General features: G+C 39.8%; 1 protein-coding gene across 1 annotated transcript in view; it reads left to right on the top strand.

Moving 5' to 3' along the window:
• The window catches only part of LOC140169445 (uncharacterized), a 75,576-nt gene that overhangs the window by 38,207 nt on the left and 17,490 nt on the right, over positions 1-19,879 (top strand). Inside the window, exons 17-23 of the mRNA XM_072192706.1 lie at positions 4,976-5,166; positions 6,009-6,097; positions 11,486-11,599; positions 13,002-13,082; positions 15,655-15,882; positions 16,797-16,959; positions 18,334-18,452. Of these exons, the coding sequence (XP_072048807.1) occupies positions 4,976-5,166; positions 6,009-6,097; positions 11,486-11,599; positions 13,002-13,082; positions 15,655-15,882; positions 16,797-16,959; positions 18,334-18,452 (985 nt within the window). The remainder of the gene's footprint in view (positions 1-4,975; positions 5,167-6,008; positions 6,098-11,485; positions 11,600-13,001; positions 13,083-15,654; positions 15,883-16,796; positions 16,960-18,333; positions 18,453-19,879) is intronic.

Genomic DNA, 19,879 nt, shown 5'->3' with positions numbered 1-19,879 from the left:
TTCCGATCCACCAAGATCATCACAGGTGGCTCAGGTTTTACATCAGGGGCCAGGCCTATGCATTCAGGTCTCTCCCATTTGGCCTGTCTACTGCCCCCAGAGTTTTTACTCGGGTTGTCAGGTCAGTGGGAGCATACCTTCGTCGACAGATCCATCAATATCTGGACGATTGGTTAATCACCAGTCGCACTCTGGACATGGTTCAGCGCCATACAGAGTTGGTATTGAGAACAGTGTCGAGGCTAGGCTTTATAGTAAACTCAAAGAAGTCTTGCCTTCAGCCGTCTCAGACTCCCCCTTTCTCACGGGAGAGCATACCCGTCTCAAGAGAGGGTGGCCAATCTAATATCTTGCACGAAAATGTTCAACCAGGCCAAGAATGCTCCAGCAGCCGCATGGCTGAAACTTTTAGGTCTGATGGCGAGTATGGTGGACTTGGTTCCTTATTGCAGGTTCAGAATGAGACCTATCCAACTGCACCTACTCTTCCATTATCGACCCAGCATTCACCCTCTGTCCAAGTCAGTTCCACTATCAGACATAGTACACAGGGAACTGACTTGGTGGGAAAAAGAGTCCAATTTATTAATAGGAATGATCTTTCCAGCCCCCCCTCCTCAGCTTGTGGTAACCACGGATGCATCTCAGAGGGGTTGGGGGGGTCACCTGAAGAACTTGAGGGTCAGCGGACTTTGGTCTCACGATCAGAGTCAGCTGCACATCAATGTCCTGGAGCTTCTAGCAGTATTCTACTCCCTGAAGGACCTAGGCCATCAGATGGTGTTGTTAAACAAAAGGATCCTAGTTCAATCGGACAATTCAACAATAGTGTCCTATATAAACAAGCAGGGGGGAACTTGATCACCATCTCTATGCCTCCATACCAGGCAACTGCTTCTATGGTGTATTCAAAAGGGAATTTGGCTATCAGCCATTCACATTCCCTGAGTGAAGAATTGTCTAGCAGACAATCTATCTCGGGGGGGTGTCTCTGAGCCCTACAGAGTGGTCTCTGGCCCCCAAGATAGTTCAAACAATATTTCATCAGACAAATTTCTACCCAGTCATAGATCTATTTGCCACTCGGTGGAACAAACAAACTCCAGTGTTTTGTTCGAGGGCTTGGGACAGAGATGCATTGGCGACGGACGCCCTATCAATTTCATGGGACGGGATGAGAGCTTATGCTTTTCCCCCAATATCCCTCATCTACAGAGTTATTCAAAAAATACAGAAAGAAAATTGTGTAATTCTGTTAATAGCACCATTTTGACCCCGGCAAGCGTGGTTTCAGTCGCTATAGCAACGCCATTGTTGTTGCCGAGTCATCCGGAACTGCTAAGAATGCTGGGAAAACCCAAAGCACGTTTTCACAACTTCACGCATCTCCGATTGACTGCTTGGATATTATCACAAAACGATACAAGCAGGTCGGATTTTCTGAGAAATCTGCAAAATTGGCCGCAAGGGGACGAAGAAGATCTACTCTCCGAGTTTATTCTTCGCAGTTGCGCCCATACTTCGCGTGGTGCGATGAGAGACAAACAGATCCATATCATGCCTCTATTATGAAATAGCCGATTTTTGGAGTCTATGCACTCAAAAGGGTTACAAAGTTCGACGGTAAAAGGTTACAAGTCGGCCATTGGGGCGATCCATCGTGGTTTACCGGATGGATCAAAATTGTGTGACGATCCCGATAGATTTTTGCACTTCATGATAGAAGGAAGGAATAATGTAAATGCTCCACCACGGAGGATCATGCCTGAATGGGATCTCGGTATAGTATTACGACGCTTGTATGAAAGTCCATATGAACCATTACATGCAGCATCTCCCAGAGACTTAGTTAGCTGTAAAAACAGCATTTCTGATCGCCATTGCATCAGGTAGGAGATGTTCTGAACTTCACGCATTGGCCTCGGGAGATCATGTTGTTTTTGGGAGTCAAGGTTTGACAGTAAATGAGATACGAAACACAGTATCGTGGAGAACAGAGACGACTTTTGTCTCCAAGTACCTTCGTGATGTGGGTCCATGTTGTGACAAAGCTAAGTTTGCAACAACGGTCCTTGGCGCTGGGTCTCATCAGCATTAAGTGGTAAGTCACATAGTTTTAATTGAACTGAGACCTACTGTGTATTGTATTGTATATTGCATGAATAAGCGGTTCGGCTAGTGCCGCATCTTCTATACTTCATGAAAAATTACAGATACAAAATTTTTCACTAAATATGTTGCGCATACGCATCGCATTGAATAATTAATGGTGAATTAATTTGGCCATGTATAGTGTACAATAATGTACATAATTATCTACACAGGTAAGCTTGGGTACAGTTGATAGTTACTACCCTCAGGTGTAGACTGGCTATCAAGATTAGACATTGGACTCAGGTCCATGGACCAGGTTACAAAATTTTGGGAGAAAATTTTGATTCCATGGGTAGGTTTTGGCTTGGGTTCCTTTTATACTGGTCGCTAGAGAGTCACCTCCTCCTTGGATCGGTGCGAGTCTGTCTTGATGCAAATTTGTATTTAGGCCATACCAGGTGAGTATATTCCTAGTCTGTAAGGAACTAACACAAAGCCTCACATTGTGAGTGCTTTCTTGTTCCTTTAAGACTGGGGAATATACTCACCTGGTATGGCTTCTACCCTCCTCCCACCCGCTGACTCTCTCTCCGGTCCCTTATCTGTAGGGGGTAGAGAGAAGAGGAAGTAGGCTGGGCACGGAGGTGCATTGTGGGGCCTCTGGCATGCCGGGGTGCCCTTTTATTTATGATAGGGATCATATTAGGTACTTAATGGAGGTTCTGCATCCCGGGAGAGGATGCAAATTTGTATTTAGGCCATACCAGGTGAGTATATTCCCCAGTCTTAAAGGAACAAGAAAGCACTCACAATGTGAGGCTTTGTGTTAATTTGTTTTACTCCTGTCAACTAATTTATAGCTTCACACATAATTGCATTCAGTCACAATGGTTAATTGTGTAAGAAAAGAGGCTTAAAAGTGGCACCTGAGTCCATAGCAGTCAGGTTTTCTTTAACAAACATATGAATAGGCCTGGCCTACTGTATTATTTGAGAGTTGACTCCTATGGACTCAGATGCAACTTTTAACACTGTTTAAAACTGGCTATGTTTTTACATAATGAACCATTGTGACTGAACGCAAATGACATGTGATGCTATAATTTGCTCCATATGTGTAAAACAAATAAGGCTACACATATCTTTTTACATATTTGCATTTCGTCAAATATTTTTCGATTTATTAAAAAATGTATTTAGGGGGATGTTGTTAGTTTTATGTTAAAATCAGCCCATTTTGGATGCACTCTTTTTTCTGACAAAATCTCCTTGGAACACTGTGATTGGTTACTGGACTGTTTTTAACATACTGCCCCTCCAGGCACATTGTCCACTCTAGCGGTTCTTTGTTGTTGTCTATTGGAACCAAGGCAGTTAAGCAAGTGCCTGGTGTCATTACACCACCACTTTTCAGGAACTACGGAAACAGTGATCAGATAAAAATGGGTTCCACAAATGCTGTTGGATGCAAAATTGTTTGTAATCACATACGTTGAAGTTCACTTTTGAACAACAATGAGTGAACTTGTACTTGACGCGATATATTATGAATGTCTAAGAAATTAAAATGGCGGACAAGAAATGTCATGAATTTGTACCAATGTGGGTGAAAATACAGCTTCTTTAAATTGTTTGACATTTGTTGGCATGCATATTTTAACAAATGGACAAGATAAACATCAGTCTCTTACACAAGACATACCCTCATACCTGATTGAGTCTCTCACACAGAGTTGTTACAATGTGTAAAATTGATGGATATTTTGTTCTGGTGGTTAATTTGCATATTCCTCCAGCCAGCTCATTAATTAAAAATGATGGTCATACATTAGTTATATATATGATATCTGTGATTGGAACAGCCTCTTTCAGCTTGTTTCTTGCATTTTAAATAACTTGTGTGTGTAGAAATTAAGATTTTTTATATATTTTCCAAAGATAATAGATTGATATTGCCACCTTCAGATATATAATATTTTGTAATTAGTGTGATGCTTCCTGATTGTGTATTAAATAACGGTTATTCTAGGTATTTTATTTGCGGGGTGAAATGAACACTTGTTATTAGGTTTCCGAAAGGAAATTAACCAATTTAATTACTTGTCTATGCTATTCGTAACAATATCATATTGGCTATTCCAGAAATTAAAGGCACTCCCCCTAAAGAAGACATGGGATTCCCAAAAATTTTCACCATTTTTTGCTCTGGGAATTCCCCCCCCAAAATGGTCATTATTCTCAAAACCCTAAATAAGACATGGGAATTCCCAAGAAAAAGACCCCTTTTTAGGCTTGGGAATTCCTAACAATTTTGTCAAAAAATTGCCTGTTTTCTTTAGGGTTGCTGGGAATTCCCAAATTTTGTAAGCATCTTTTTATCAAGGTGGGAATTCCCAATTTTTTTTGATAAATTTTTGGTCTGGGAATTCCCAGAAATTTTTGGTACAAATTCATGTCTTCTTTAGGGGGGTGCCATTAATTTCTGGAATAGCCCATTCCAGTTGAAATCCATTTTTTTTGGAATTTTTCGAAAAATGGGGTGTGGGACTATACTCGAACGTGGGACTATACTCGGACGAATACGATAATAGATAATTAATGGTATTGAACCTTCAGTAAAATGAGATTTCCCCTTAAGGTGGTTGTAGACTCTCAGAAATGCAGTATATAAGTGTTGTAACATCTGAATTATTCACACAATATATACAAATGTAAATGTTTTGAAAAGAGGCAAGGAATCTAAATTATATGCGTAAAAACAACCATTTTGAGAAAATCACAAAAACATATTTTTGCCGTAACTATTTTTGGAATGAATTATTGTGGTTTGAACAGTTTTTATTGTATCAATAATTGTTTTGCTTCTGATTTTCTTCCTCAGGTGTCCAACCAATGATGCGTTACCAATCATATGTAATTCAGGAGAATATGCAGCAGCAGGGAGTACTAGCTGCACTATTTGCCCAGCCGGGTCTTACTGTCCAGATCCTCCACCAGCTGCCCCAACACTATGTGCAGACGGGTGGTATGCAAACAGCACTGGTAATACAAACTGTACAGAGTGTCCTATGGGTAAGTTTGTAGGACTGGTATATCACAGTGGTATGTGGGTGTGGGGTGGGATGTGTATGTGCATATATGCTTTTGTAAACACCGGTAATCAGGGCCTAGGACATACACTCGAGAAAACACTCTGTAATAAAACGGTACCTGCTTTTGTCTGCGCTGACATGTAGAGAGATCTCAAGTAGCCTTAAAACGCATTATAAACAATGTCCGCATCTGGTTCTAAAGGGTCAGTCTGCGCTGGGGTAATGCATAAAACAAGTTATACCAGGTCTAAATTTAAACCTGGTCTAAACAATGAGGTAAAGCAAAGAGTACCAACTTCACCATGCTTGTTTGTCACTTATAGAGAACAGAATAGTGCACTTCCGTATTATTTCGGTATGAGCCGGGTAAATAATCCGGAAGTGCACCATTTTGCACTCCATGAGTGACAAACAAACATGGTGAAGTTAGTACTCCTTGTTCTACCTCATTGTTTAGAACAGGTCTAAAGTTAGACCTGGTCTAACTTGTTTTGTGCATACAGGCCAAAGAGATGGCAGTAAGGCCATTAAACTCCAATGTATATCCAGCGAATAAGTGTGTTTTGCTGACTTTGTTTGCCAAATCAGATATTACTGATCATTGTCAGCCACAATCAAGGTAAAAAATTGGCACACTTGCATTTTTTTCCAAATGAAAACCTTGCCACTTCCAAGTTGCACAAATCTATCAAGTATTTAACGCATGTAGACCCTCCCTCCTTTGTGATTAGTGAGTCCATAATGTTGAGGGATTGTTGCCAACCTAACTTTGATATCAAACAGTACTGATCAATTTGTATATCCCATGATGCATTTATTTAGGTCATAAGTGTGCAGATGAAACACAAGCTCCTGTAGCATGTCCGGCTGGTTACTATAGCGACCAAGCTGGTGCCCAGTCATGCCAATCTGTGAGTATCAAACTTTTTATTTTTATCTACCAGCTTTATCTGTACCAAAAAGCCTAATATTTTGATGTGATTTCTTAAAAATACTCATCTGATACGATTAACCCTCAAGAAGCTTACCGATAGCCATAATTAGCTAATGACTGTTTTGATGTGTTTTCATTTAGGCCAAAACAAAAAAGATTTGTCTCAAAGCTTGCGCGCGTGTTTGTAAAATCGCACGATTTGACAAAAAGAAATGTGGAAATTTTTTTTTATTTCAAAAAAAAATTTTTATAGTTTTTTCCAGAAAAAATCGGCGAAAATCAGACTTTTTTCTCAAAATACCATGAAAAAAGTCGGGATAAAAAAAAAAATTTAAAAAATTGCATTTCGCATTTGTTTTTAAATTTCTCGTGAGCTTTGAGACAAACCTTTTTTTTTTTTTTGTCTTATCAAAATTAAAATTATGCTGGCAAAGCTATAACCTTAAGGTGTGTCGGGAGTTGTCATGATCGTTCAACTCCAAAAAAAAAATGATTTTCATTATTTAGATATTGGAATTAATGAAAAGTTACATCTTGAAAGTTTGAATGGGTACGGAATGCTAAAAATAATTCTTGAGATATGTGTTGTTTTATGGAGATGTTTCTTTTCAACACTCTTTATATCACAACTCAAAAACCACAAGACCTACAGAAGTGTAATTATGATATTTGAATTCTTCATCAAGGGTTCTTCAAAATAACCACAACAATTTTTGCCGTAGGTTATTACTACTCACAAGATACCATGATTCCACCAATTCATACAAACAGTGCATGTTAGTGTGTTGTAACAAACTGAGTGATTTTAATGTTTCTTTCATTTTCAGCTGCCAATATGAGCCTCATATGGTACAAACTTATTACTTTTATGACCCCACTAATATTTGAACCCTTCTCTCTTTTGTATTTTGCATGAGTTGATAATTTTACCCATTTCCCCCATTTTAAATTTTTTTTCAATATTAAAGATTTTATTAGGTAGCATTCATAGTATTACCGTATTCATTCCAATAAGTGCCCAGGGTGCTTTACCAAGTCATTTTGGGTGGGCGCTTATTTTTTACCTGGTTTACCTAATTTTTTCGTAAGGGCTGTTTAATTTTATTAGAGACAAATTTACCTACGTTATAATAGGGTCCCGAGACGTTCTAGTAGTTTTACTGATGCAGTAAATATATCGCAAGTTTACACAGGACCAAATCCTCAAGCTATTTCACTGTATCAGCGTCTATCAGTCACTTCAACATTAATGGTACCCTTTAGCAAATTGAAAATACCCTGGGTGTGCGCTTACTGGGGTATGGGCGCTTATTGGAATGAATACGGTACCTTCTTTACAAGATTGAATGGGTGAACACTATTCCATCTAAAATCCACACTCCCCCTGTGGAACATTTTGGAAATATCTTCCACAAGGGGAGTATGAATTTCAAATGGAATGAGTACGTTAGCAGGTCCATTGGAATCTCACCCTCCCTCAGTGAACGATTCAGGTTGAATCTTTCTCGTAGGGTGTATGATATTCAAATGAAGTTGCCTAATGTGTTCATTCCATTTGAAATTCATACTCCCCTTATAGAAGATATCTCCATAATCTTCCACAGGGGGAGTGTGGATTTTAAATGGAATAGCCCAATATGCATGTTTAAATCTGCCTCCAGAAGACATGATGCGTGCATAAAGCACAAACAAAATTCCCAGTTGAAGTGATATTGATTGACGCATTTACGTTGTACTTGTTCCATGCATCATGTCTTCTGGAGGACATCTTTTCGCAAAAACGCCCAATACCAAGACAAGCCTGCAGTCATGCATGTAGCATTTGGAAGTTTTACCAGTTTTTGTGCATCCACGCTGCCCAACATCAATGTTCATGGATGTTGACAAGCATGTTCAATGGTATAGCAAATGCACCATTTGGGATTGTCACACATGGGGACCAAAAATAGTGTGCCTCCAGCATTTATTATTAATACTCTCTTTAAGCTTGAGTGTTACTAGGGTTATGCATGTATAGTCCATTTGGCTACCTCGAGAGAGTGACGTGAGTACTTTGTCAAAGTCAGATGTACCCGTCTTTGATCGCACATGTAAACACACCAGTGCTTTGAGTCAACATGTGCGAGTTAATACAACACACACTAAATCATGCACTGATGCACAGCGATATTTCATCTATTGGCCATGTACCAAATTATTATTTGTCTACTGGACTCGAACCCAAGACTGCATTGTACCTTTTTTCAAGGTTGTACCAAGCACGGCCAGAGCATGTTCAAGAGACAATACCAGGCATTTATCATGAGGGCTACCATTCTGGTATCATGAATACTCAGATAAACTCTTTTGTTCATATTGCTAACAGAGTATTCTTGTGACGAGTTTATAAAAATCGTTCTATGAACTTTAAGAGTTTAACTGATGAGGTATATTTACATTCCATGCTATTATTCGGTACTTAACTGCAAACTGAAACTCGTTTTTATTAACCTCTACCTGTTTAAGTATGTCTGTGTACTGTAATAGATCCGATCGCATGCCGATGCGTGGAATATGTAGTAAAAGGCAGGTCCGATAAAATCCGAAGATATGACCAAATTGATGGTTGAAGGCGGAAAAATCCGCCAAAAGGCGGAAGATGCCATATGTATGTATGTATGCATTGTACTTGCATACACCGTAGAAAACTTCCAAAATTCTCAACAAAACTCGAAAAATATTGTAAAATTGGAATACAAAATGTCATCATCATATTGGCCTTTGATGAAAATGTTATCAAAATAGCCCTTCGGAAATTGCTTGAATCTATTCAAATATCAACCCATTTATTTTCTACAATATAGTATGTATTCTTGGGAATATGAGAGTTGTAAAATGATCTTTTACATGCCGGGTTTTGTTTTGAAATTTGTTGTACGGATAGTTTTTCATAGTTCAGTTACTCGGGATGTTTCGGAAAAGCTTCAAAATATCGCCGTCAAACATATCCGTATATCAAGAGATGGCGCTATTTTTTGGGTAGGGAAATATCGCTGTGTGATGTCACTCTCTTGATGAAGCCAAATGGTTAGTGCTTGGAGAGTGTTATTGCCACAACACATTTCATGCAGAATGCTAACAAGAACACACTTTATGGGCAAATGGTGAAATTATCCAGAGGTACACTGTTAAAATTCAATTTACTGATTGGCATGTACATGTATGATGGTTATATCTTGGTAACCCATTCATTCTTAAGGGGGTACTACACCCCTGCCCAATTTTGTGCTTATTTTTGCATTTTTCTCAAAAATTATAGCACATTGGTGACAAGTCAGATATGTATATTATAGGGGCAAGGAGTACAACTACTGCACTGGAAATTTTATTTCAGCACAGACAACAGTTGTGGAGTTACAGTCAAAAATGAGGGAAAACCAATATTTGATAAATCAATAACTACTTGCCTTGAGTTGCTGAATTTTCAGTGCAGTAGTTGTAGTCCTTGCCCCTATAATATACATATCTTACTTGTCACCAATGCGCTATAATTTTTGAGAAAATGCAAAATAGGCACAAATTGGCCAGGGTGTAGTAAATTTAACCCCATGAGAACTACCTGCCTATTGGTCAAAAGGAGTTTTCATTATCAATTGGACCAATCAGCAACATTGTTAGAATAATTTCACCACGCAAAAAAAAAAATGGAGATATCATGTAATCGACCAATCAGAGGCAATGTTAGATAGGCAGGTAGTGCTCATGGGGTTAACAGTTAATAGTATGTAGAATTTTTTTTTTTACATATTTTAAGAGAATGTTTTAGCATTTAGATCAGCACATTTTATACGTCTTAATTTGATTACAATTATGAAACCTCACATTCACATTATGCATGTTTTAAGCACATTTTTGAACATTATTTAAACTTAAAATTTACATTCAGTGCACTCCCCAATTTTATATAGAATTTTGTTTTAGTTAAATATATTATAGTAAGCATGGTTTACTACTAATATTTGCATTCTGAATTGAATTTGCATGCTTGAATATACCTAAAATGCAGGTTTTCTTCTACATTATAATATGGTTTGTTAAATTGCATTTTATTCACATTTTGTTCAAACATGCATTTACATCATATTGCACTGAAGGAAATTTACCTATAGACAAATCCAACGAGCCAAGTCAGGAGTAGGAATGCGTGAAATTGGATTCGTCTATAGGCAAAATATCTAATTCTTGATCATATGAGGATGTATTTTCTGCGTCAGCATACTTTTTATAGAACGACACGGTCGCGCGATCTGCATAACCTAGCGACGACCGTATTCGAAAATCTGATTGGTCAATTCTCTGAAGCTGTGTTTGCCCCATAGCATGTGTTCTTTGCATAGTACGCTCAATGCATATATCTGTGCATATCCAAGTTGGCTCTCATGATCGAGAATTAGATATTTTGCCTATAGTTTGAGAGACTTGCACATTTTTGGACAAGAGGAAGGAAATGTGTGTAATCCAATTTTAAGTGACATGGAAACCTACGAAAAGTTACTTTCAAGAAATACATTCTGACACTTGCTGGCTGCTACCCCCTGGGGGTGTAAATGCCAATTGCAAGATATAAAGCTATTGAGGCAGTTTTAGGGAGTACAGCCAAAATGGTTTGCTGAGCTCAGCCAAGCTTTGTTGCCTTCATTGACAGTTCAGCTTCGCTAGAGCCATCGATACTAACCAGCGAACAGTATACCAGTTTGTTGATATGTATCAGAGCCTTCAGCAAAGCAGCAGGATTATAAACACGGATCATTGACACAACCATCACTAGGATCGACATTGTCGTTCGACAACATGCACATCTACCAAGGCACAGTTCTTAAACCCCAATACATTTGCACATTCATTGAATGAGTTTTGAAAATGTGGGTACAAAAACTCATACTCTGAAACTTGAGAACTTTGCCATTGGGATGAGGCCATTGTGGTCCATAGTACATGAACAATATCCTTTCTGTTCAGTATAAAGTACATAACAATCCACTCATCAAATGCTGAAGTATTCATTAAACAAGCATGTCTGGGGTTGTTGTCTGCGGTCAATAGAAAGTCAATTATGGGTTTGGGCTTAGCAAAAAGCCAGGTACCCCTTTGCTAGAATGCTTTACCGAAGGTAGCAAAGCTTGGTAAGCTTGGTGAAACATTTTGGCTGTCCTCCATTATCTGAAGGCAATGAACATTGAACATTTGTGTTGTAAAATGTTATATTATTTGGATTAATTAACTTCAAAATTGCATAACTTGCTTTAAACATTGCCTATAATGCTAATTAATATGTTTGGATGTTGCATTTTGCATGTCATTTATTTGTTACCATGGCAACTAACAGTGTGCATCAGGCTTTTATGTGACCAGTGAAATGGCTACTTCATGCACGGAGTGTCCCGCTAACAGCAGATGCCCAAATAAGGATTCTGAGCCTATTGCGTGTGATGGAGGATTCGTAAGTAATATTAATAAGAAAAATTAACAATATTGCTATATTTTTTTGCTAAAAGTTTTTGTGAAATGAATGAAAGTCAAGTTAGCTCAATCGATAAGGCGTTCGACTATGGTGCGAGAGGTTGCGAGTTCGAACCCTGGCGGTGCCTATTACGCAAAAAAAAAAAAATTGAGTTAGCTTGAAATTCCCCTGGACATGGAACTCACTGCTAATTTGTCTCGTTGTAACCCGTACGAAACTCGGGGAGCTGATCCTGGTTGCGATGGTTATTTGTGGAATGTCTAGGGTGTGCGCTCTTGAAGCAGCAAAGTCCCTGAAATGTTGTTTAATGGTTTATGGAATGATGTGGGGCCATAGTGGTCAGCGACAACCTGTAAAGTGTGCTGAGGCTTGTGGATCAATGTCTAGGCGTTGTGCCTGTGCGTAGCGCACTATAAATCACTGCGCTTTTTTTAGTCAGTTAATTTGGGGTGAGATATTGATCCTATGTAGTCTTGAAGCTCGTATAGAGGTCATCAGCCTGTCGCCATCTTGTGGGTAAAAACTTGTAAATCAATATGGTTGTATTTCCCTATATTGTTATGGGTGCAAATCCGTGTACTCGTCTCTAGGTCATTATGCGATTTATATACGTTAAGGTAATTATATTGGCTTTCCCACAAGATGGCTGAATATGGCATTACACAGATTACATCTATACACTTAAGACAGTGAGCAAAACCGGGATAAAAAAAAAGGTCCCGATCCATTGATAACCTACCCAGGCCTGAGTTCACTTAATGGGCTACCTGAGGGTCTATATTTAATATGTTTACAAGCCTTGCCCTGGCCTATAATGTTTTGCCAGGTCCTTTTTAAGCGTTAGTCCTCACTCCATTTTGACTTGATTCATCACCACAGGTACCCACCTGTAAATCAGATAGGGTACTTGAGCACACAATTACCTGGAATTAATAATTACAAATAATAATAAACATGTATAGAAACTTAACAAGATTTGAATGAATGCATAGTTTGACTATTGAATTTTTTTTGAAATTTTAATTAATTGTAACTTTAATCCATGCTTCGGCAATAAATATGTTTTGAAAACAATTCAACATGATTGAAAAAGTGCAACCATGCATGTGTCTTCCAGTGTTGTAACGAGTCACCAAAAAATTGCTTGAGTCAAGTCATTTGGCATATTTTTTATCTTGAGTCAAGTTTAAGTCACTGTACAAAGTCAATGGGTCTAGTCAGATGAATATCACTCGAGTTAGTCGCCTTATTTTACCTCGAGTCACAAGTCATGATTTGTTACAACACTGGTCTTTTCAGAGAATTTGCCAATTCAATAAAATTTCATCATGGATGGTCCACATTTATAACAGATTGTGAAAATATTTTTTTTATTTGACAGTACTCCCCTGCAGGATCTACAGCTTGTGTAGCATGCCCACCAGGCCAGGCATGCGGGGATAGTGGACAAGGATTATGCAGTGTAAGTACACAATTTCAATCAATTCTATTACCAATGAAGTACCCCTCTGTAATAGTTACATCCCAACAGCTTCTGTATACAGTCTGTCCACATAGAAATAGACCTCGGAATCTGAAGGTATAAGAATAATTATTTCAATGCAATGCTTCTTTGGCGCGCCAACTGCTGCACGATTTGTACTTGCCGAGCGCACCACGCTCTTTACGCATCGCGTCGCTTTAGCGTATGACGCAAAGCATCGACCCCCGATGCCACAGATTTGGTTTGTACTTCTAAGTGGACAGACTGTAGTTGGATAGCTTGTCCTTTGTTGCCCTGATCCCCTTTTGCCTTGTAATAGAGCATGAAGTGCTCCTTTACAGGGCTTGCCCTGATCCCCTTTTCCCTTGTAATAGAGCATGAAGAGCATATCCTCTACAGGGCTTGCCCTGATCCCCTTTTGCCTTGTAATAGAGCATGAAGAGCATATCCTCTACAGGGCTCGCCCTGATCCCCTTTTGCCTTGTAATAGAGCATGAAGAGCATATCCTCTACAGGGCTTGCCCTGGTCCCCTTTTGCCTTGTAATAGAGCATGAAGAGCATATCCTTTACAGGGCTTGCCCTGATCCCCTTTTGCCTTGTAATAGAGCATGAAGAGCATATCCTCTACAGGGCTTGCCCTGGTCCCCTTTTGACTTGTAATAGAGCATGAAGAGCATATCCTCTACAGGGCTTGCCCTGATCCCCTTTTGCCTTGTAATAGAGCATGAAGAGCATATCCTCTACAGGGCTTGCCCTGATCCCCTTTTCCCTTGTAATAGAGCATGAAGAGCATATCCTCTACAGGGCTCGCCCTGATCCCCTTTTGACTTGTAATAGAGCATGAAGAGCATATCCTTTACAGGGCTTGCCCTGATCCCCTTTTGCCTTGTAATAGAGCATGAAGAGCATATCCTCTACAGGGCTTGCCCTGGTCCCCTTTTGCCTTGTAATAGAGCATGAAGAGCATATCCTCTACAGGGCTTGCCCTGATCCCCTTTTCCCTTGTAATAGAGCATGAAGAGCATATCCTTTACAGGGCTTGCCCTGATCCCCTTTTCCCTTGTAATAGAGCATGAAGAGCATATCCTCTACAGGGCTCGCCCTGATCCCCTTTTGACTTGTAATAGAGCATGAAGAGCATATCCTTTACAGGGCTTGCCCTGGTCCCCTTTTGCCTTGTAATAGAGCATGAAGAGCATATCCTCTACAGGGCTTGCCCTGATCCCCTTTTGCCTTGTAATAGAGCATGAAGAGCATATCCTCTACAGGGGCTCGCCCTGATCCCCTTTTGCCTTGTAATAGAGCATGAAGAGCATATCCTCTACAGGGCTCGCCCTGATCCCCTTTTTGACTTGTAATAGAGCATGAAGAGCATATCCTTTACAGGGCTTGCCCTGGTCCCCTTTTCCCTTGTAATAGAGCATGAAGAGCATATCCTCTACAGGGCTTGCCCTGATCCCCTTTTGCCTTGTAATAGAGCATGAAGAGCATATCCTCTACAGGGCTCGCCCTGATCCCCTTTTGACTTGTAATAGAGCATGAAGAGCATATCCTTTACAGGGCTTGCCCTGATCCCCTTTTGCCTTGTAATAGAGCATGAAGAGCATATCCTCTACAGGGCTTGCCCTGATCCCCTTTTCCCTTGTAATAGAGCATGAAGAGCATATCCTCTACAGGGCTCGCCCTGATCCCCTTTTGCCTTGTAATAGAGCATGAAGAGCATATCCTCTACAGGGCTCGCCCTGATCCCCTTTTGCCTTGTAATAGAGCATGAAGAGCATATCCTCTACAGGGCTTGCCCTGATCCCCTTTTGCCTTGTAATAGAGCATGAAGAGCATATCCTTTACAGGGCTTGCCCTGATCCCCTTTTGCCTTGTAATAGAGCATGAAGAGCATATCCTCTACAGGGCTTGCCCTGATCCCCTTTTGCCTTGTAATAGAGCATGAAGAGCATATCCTCTACAGGGCTTGCCCTGATCCCCTTTGACTTGTAATAGAGCATGAAGAGCATATCCTCTACAGGGCTTGCCCTGATCCCCTTTTGCCTTGTAATAGAGCATGAAGAGCATATCCTCTACAGGGCTCCTCCACTGGTATTCTCAGAATGTGTCATAGGAAGCGATGTTGACGCTGCCTTGCTATTACTAGGTTGATGAGAGGCTGGGTGTCAGTCATAGCATGACAAGGTCCATTTGTACTTTCCTACATGCACACTTCGGTTTATATACCCACCTGCGACATAACTATGTGAGTTGGCTCCCTTGGGTGAGTCACTCATGTATTTAGCAGCTTTCAGTCTATTATAGCGCAAAAAGAATTGATGGTGTCCAGGTGTCTACAAGTCGATCCAGGTCAATGAGAGCACCTCTCTGTGCGACTGCTTCAAATCATGGAGCACACCCAGCATGTCACTTAACAAAAACAAAAATGTTGATTGCCAGACCATTAAAAATATATTAATTTTGACACTAGCCTAGTTGTGCATTTGTAGTTGCAAGGGCCTGATGAATAGTGTAATGTTATCATTTAATAATCTGTTCTTTGTACAGGTTGGTCAATATTCCAATGGCACAGACTGTGTCGCCTGCCCAGCAGGTTTTATGTGTCCGTCACCATTAGGAACCCCACAGGAATGTCCAGCCGGATCGTATCAAGATGATGAAGGACAGGCTACTTGTAAGCTATGTCCAGCTGGCAGATCTTGTCTAGTGGTCAGTGATGCACCGGTCAAGTGTAGCGATGGATATTATAGTCTGGTTGGTCAACCAGTCTGTACGGTAAGTGTCATATATTTTTATCTCTTTCTATATGTGTGTGTGCGTTTGTAAAAGGTGTGAAATGGGGATACATTTCCGTACAATTCCAATAAACTAGGGATACATGATTTTCTTACTTTGCTAATGGGGCTATATAACCCCACTAGAGGGCGCTAAAGGCAGTAGTTAGACATAGAGGGGGTGAGCTCCCCTATTGTATAGTACAGAATCAGATGAATACACCTAATCTGATTCCATACTATCTAACTGGGGATACACACATATGATTTTTCCCAGCAAAGTGGGGACATTTCCACACATACATAGCAACATATCATAGTCGTAGTTGGATAGTCCCAGACAGGCACCCCCCCCCCCCCCACACACACACACCCCTGCATGTCTCTGATGTATACGTTTTACAAGTAGGGGTGTTTCTGTTTAAATAACATTTGATGTCAGGGTTTCAACTTGGAGAATATTATTTTGAAGTGTAATATACATCTATTTCATTCATGTGGTCATCATGGCAACAATATTGGAGATATGCCACATAATTTGTTATGCCACCTCATTTAATGAGGTATGAAAATGGGCTATTTCATTGTATGATTTACAAGATTAGGTTAGTGTGCAGGATTCGATATTGCAACCAGCAATATCCCTTCCAAACTCCAGGTGAAACAAAGTATGATCAGTGGCGGTGCCAGAATTTTTTTTGGGGGGCATTGAGGGGGCAAAGTGAATTTCAGGGGGGCAAAATCAACAAATTTTGCGCAAAATTGCAGTAAAAAGTGGAAATTTTTGTAATTTTGGGTTTTTACTGGGGGGTAACGGGGGCAAGAGTTCTGACGGGGGCATTTTCCCCTCATGCCCCCCATGGCGCCGCCACTGAGTATGATGTTTTGAATATTTTCTACTGCTTCTTATCCCAGGTTTGTCTGAGTGGACAGTGGAGTGAAAGTGGTGACAGTAATTGTAAGCTTTGTCCAGCAGGTCATGAATGCCTGAATGGGACCACACCCATACAGCCTACTAATTGTACCGCAGGCACATATGCTGCACAGGGAGCTGGGATATGCTCTAACTGCCCCACTGGTAAGTGATAAGAACAATGGCCTAGAGATACAAAGGGCCAGGCTCATCCATACAGCCTACTAATTGTATATATACCTCATTAGGTACCTATGCTGCACAGGGAGCTGGGATATGCTCTAACTGCCTCACTGGTAAGTTACAAGAGCAATGGCCTACAGATGCAAAGGGCCAGGCTCATTAAGGGATAATGCTAAATCCTTTTGGGATAAAGTGATTGTTGCAGCACATACTGTATATTATCACTGGATTCAGTCAAAAACATTGGGGTTAGGAAGAAGAAAAAAACAAGATGCAACTCCAACTAAAAAGATATTCAATGAATTAGGAAGGATGATTCCTTTCAAACAGAGTATGTGCTTGCCATCAGCATTGGGCTATTCTGGTTAACATCCATACACCCCCAAGGAAGACATGACCTTAATCTTCCACACTTGGAGTGTAAATTTCAGGTTTACCTTTTGGAATTTGCACCCTTTGCGGTGAAGATTAAGATCATGTCTTCCATAGGGGGTGTATGGATTTCAATTTGAATAACCTATTTTCAATCATAGGGATTTAAGGATTATACTGTTGCTGACTATGTCATATCTTGTGAGCAGCCAATCCGCAACACGGCATAATTACGCGCCTAACGCAAACTTCATCAATGAAATCATGCTTCCTAGATTAATGATATGATATATGATATGATTTTATTCCATTTATGATGGTTATTTGATTTTACATCCCATAACCCAAGCCCTCTCTCTAACCATAAACTCTTAATGCTAGGTCAAAGGACGGACTGGTATAAAGTTTAATTTTTTTTAGCATGCATTTTGCCATTGTGACATTGCAACAATAGTGTTGAGAAGATGAATAAAGCCCCAAACAACTGAGCAGCAAATAACATCGGAGCATGGAAAATGCAGTGTTTGTCACAATAGAAATAAAGTCGGACTATATATGTGACACCATCTGGTCCATGGAGACCAAAGGCGGCAAATTTGAAATTGAGATAAAGACTAAAATATGGTAAAAAATACATAAGAAAATAGACATTGTAAAACTTCATAAATTTAGAACCAAGTATGCTAGACGTTTGGTGTTTTCAGTTTATAGGTAATAATTATAGTAACTCAATTTTCGAAAATGCCTCATTTGGCCTCCATGGACCAGATTGTGTCAAAAAAGGTGATTTAAAGTGCACTATGCACAGGCACAACGCCTAGATGTTGATCCACAAGCCTCAGCACACTTTGTAACATATAGGCCCTAACTGTTCTTGCATCTAAAATCTAACATTCAAAAAATATTGAAAGAACATTTGTCATATTCACTTATCTTGGTTGTATTTATTAATCACTTTCTGTTCCTTCCATGTGTTATAATTAGGTACATACAGTGAGGAGCAGGCTTCTGTGTGTACACCATGCCCAGCTGGGTATGTGTGCAGTGATCCTAGTCAAGAACCGGTACAATGTGATACTGGGAAGTATAGCTTTGTTGGAGAGGTAAGCAGGGTTCCCACAGTCCTTGAAAGTCCTTGAATTTGAAAACACCTTTTCCTGGAAATTTGCACAAGGTCCTTGAAAGTCCTTGAAAATTTGAATTTTACCTTTATAATTTTGACAAAATTTGGGGAGTGGAGAGGAGCTGTCACTTTCATTAATATGTGCCGCATGGAGAGCAGCATCATGATTTTTGCGTTGTAATATGTCCTTGAAAATCATGCTTTTGGACCTTGAAAGTCCTTGAATTTTAAAGGCTTTAAGGTGCAGGTATCCTGGGTAAGAAATCCAGACTTAATCCTTCCATCTTCTACCAATTATGCATGTCATTGGGTTATGATTGTGTGTAATGACTGTAAAACAGGGTGTACCAGAAGTGACAGACTCTTTACATCAACTGAATTTAGCATTCATGTTAATCAGCTTGTTCGGTGATTAAGCAGTGCACTGGCATCAAAGATAGCTTGTATAAGCTAAACCGCAAAAAGTGTGCATTGAACAAAAGTTATTTTACTGTGAACACAACTCAATCAGTTTACTTTACTTTATGGGAAGGCGCATGTTAGTGTGACTGATTGCGGTAATAAACTGGTCTGGAAGCAATGTCTAGGTTTAGTAGCGATTTATTTCTTCATCTCCATACATAATATAAATGATAATACAGAGCGACAAATAATGCATGGTGGTCTGATGAGAGTTTGAGTGAGAGAGAGAGTGAACTCCCAGCACACCACAACTTTTATCACCTTCCTCCCATTCATAAACAAATTTCTTTTGAATCTTTAAAAATCGATCGGAATGACTCGGCAGTTTATCTGGATTTCCCAAACAAGAATATCCTACAAAAAAGTATGGATCCCCCATCAACATTCTGCACTGTTACACGCATGTAAGTTTTTCAGTTGGTAAACAACAATACACTTGCTGGTTCATGAGCCTGGGTGCAAGATAGTAGGTATGTCAGAATATGTGTTACCGTGAGGCAAAGAAGTTTTTAAAATGTGTTTTTTTTTTTCTTTTGAGGGTGCTGAAGAATTTTTGGGTCCAACCTCTGGAAAGGGGGGGGGGGACTCCCGCTGCTAAAATACCATTAAATGATATTCTAGAGCCATAATAATAGTCTATGGGAAATATCTACAGAACTTTGTACTTTCAAGTGTGTTGAATAAGAATTTTGAGATCCAACCTTGGGAAAATGTAGGGAACTCCTGCTGGAGGGCATTTTTTTAAATGGCTGCAAAAATACCATTAAATAGAATCATTTTATTACCATAGTCTACAGTAGATTTGAGACCATCAGTAACTGATCATGGAACATTTGACTGAACTTTGTGCTTTAATACGGCATTCAACATACATAAAATGAAAAAAAAAATGGTCTCAAATTGTTCCGCTTTCAACATTTTAAATAATGAATAGTTTGTCATATC

This window comes from Amphiura filiformis, chromosome 14 (genome assembly GCF_039555335.1).
Source record: "Amphiura filiformis chromosome 14, Afil_fr2py, whole genome shotgun sequence".
Taxonomy (NCBI): Eukaryota; Metazoa; Echinodermata; class Ophiuroidea; order Amphilepidida; family Amphiuridae; genus Amphiura; species Amphiura filiformis.
Note: the sequence above shows the minus strand (reverse complement) of the source record. Positions and strands in the feature narration are given on the sequence as shown.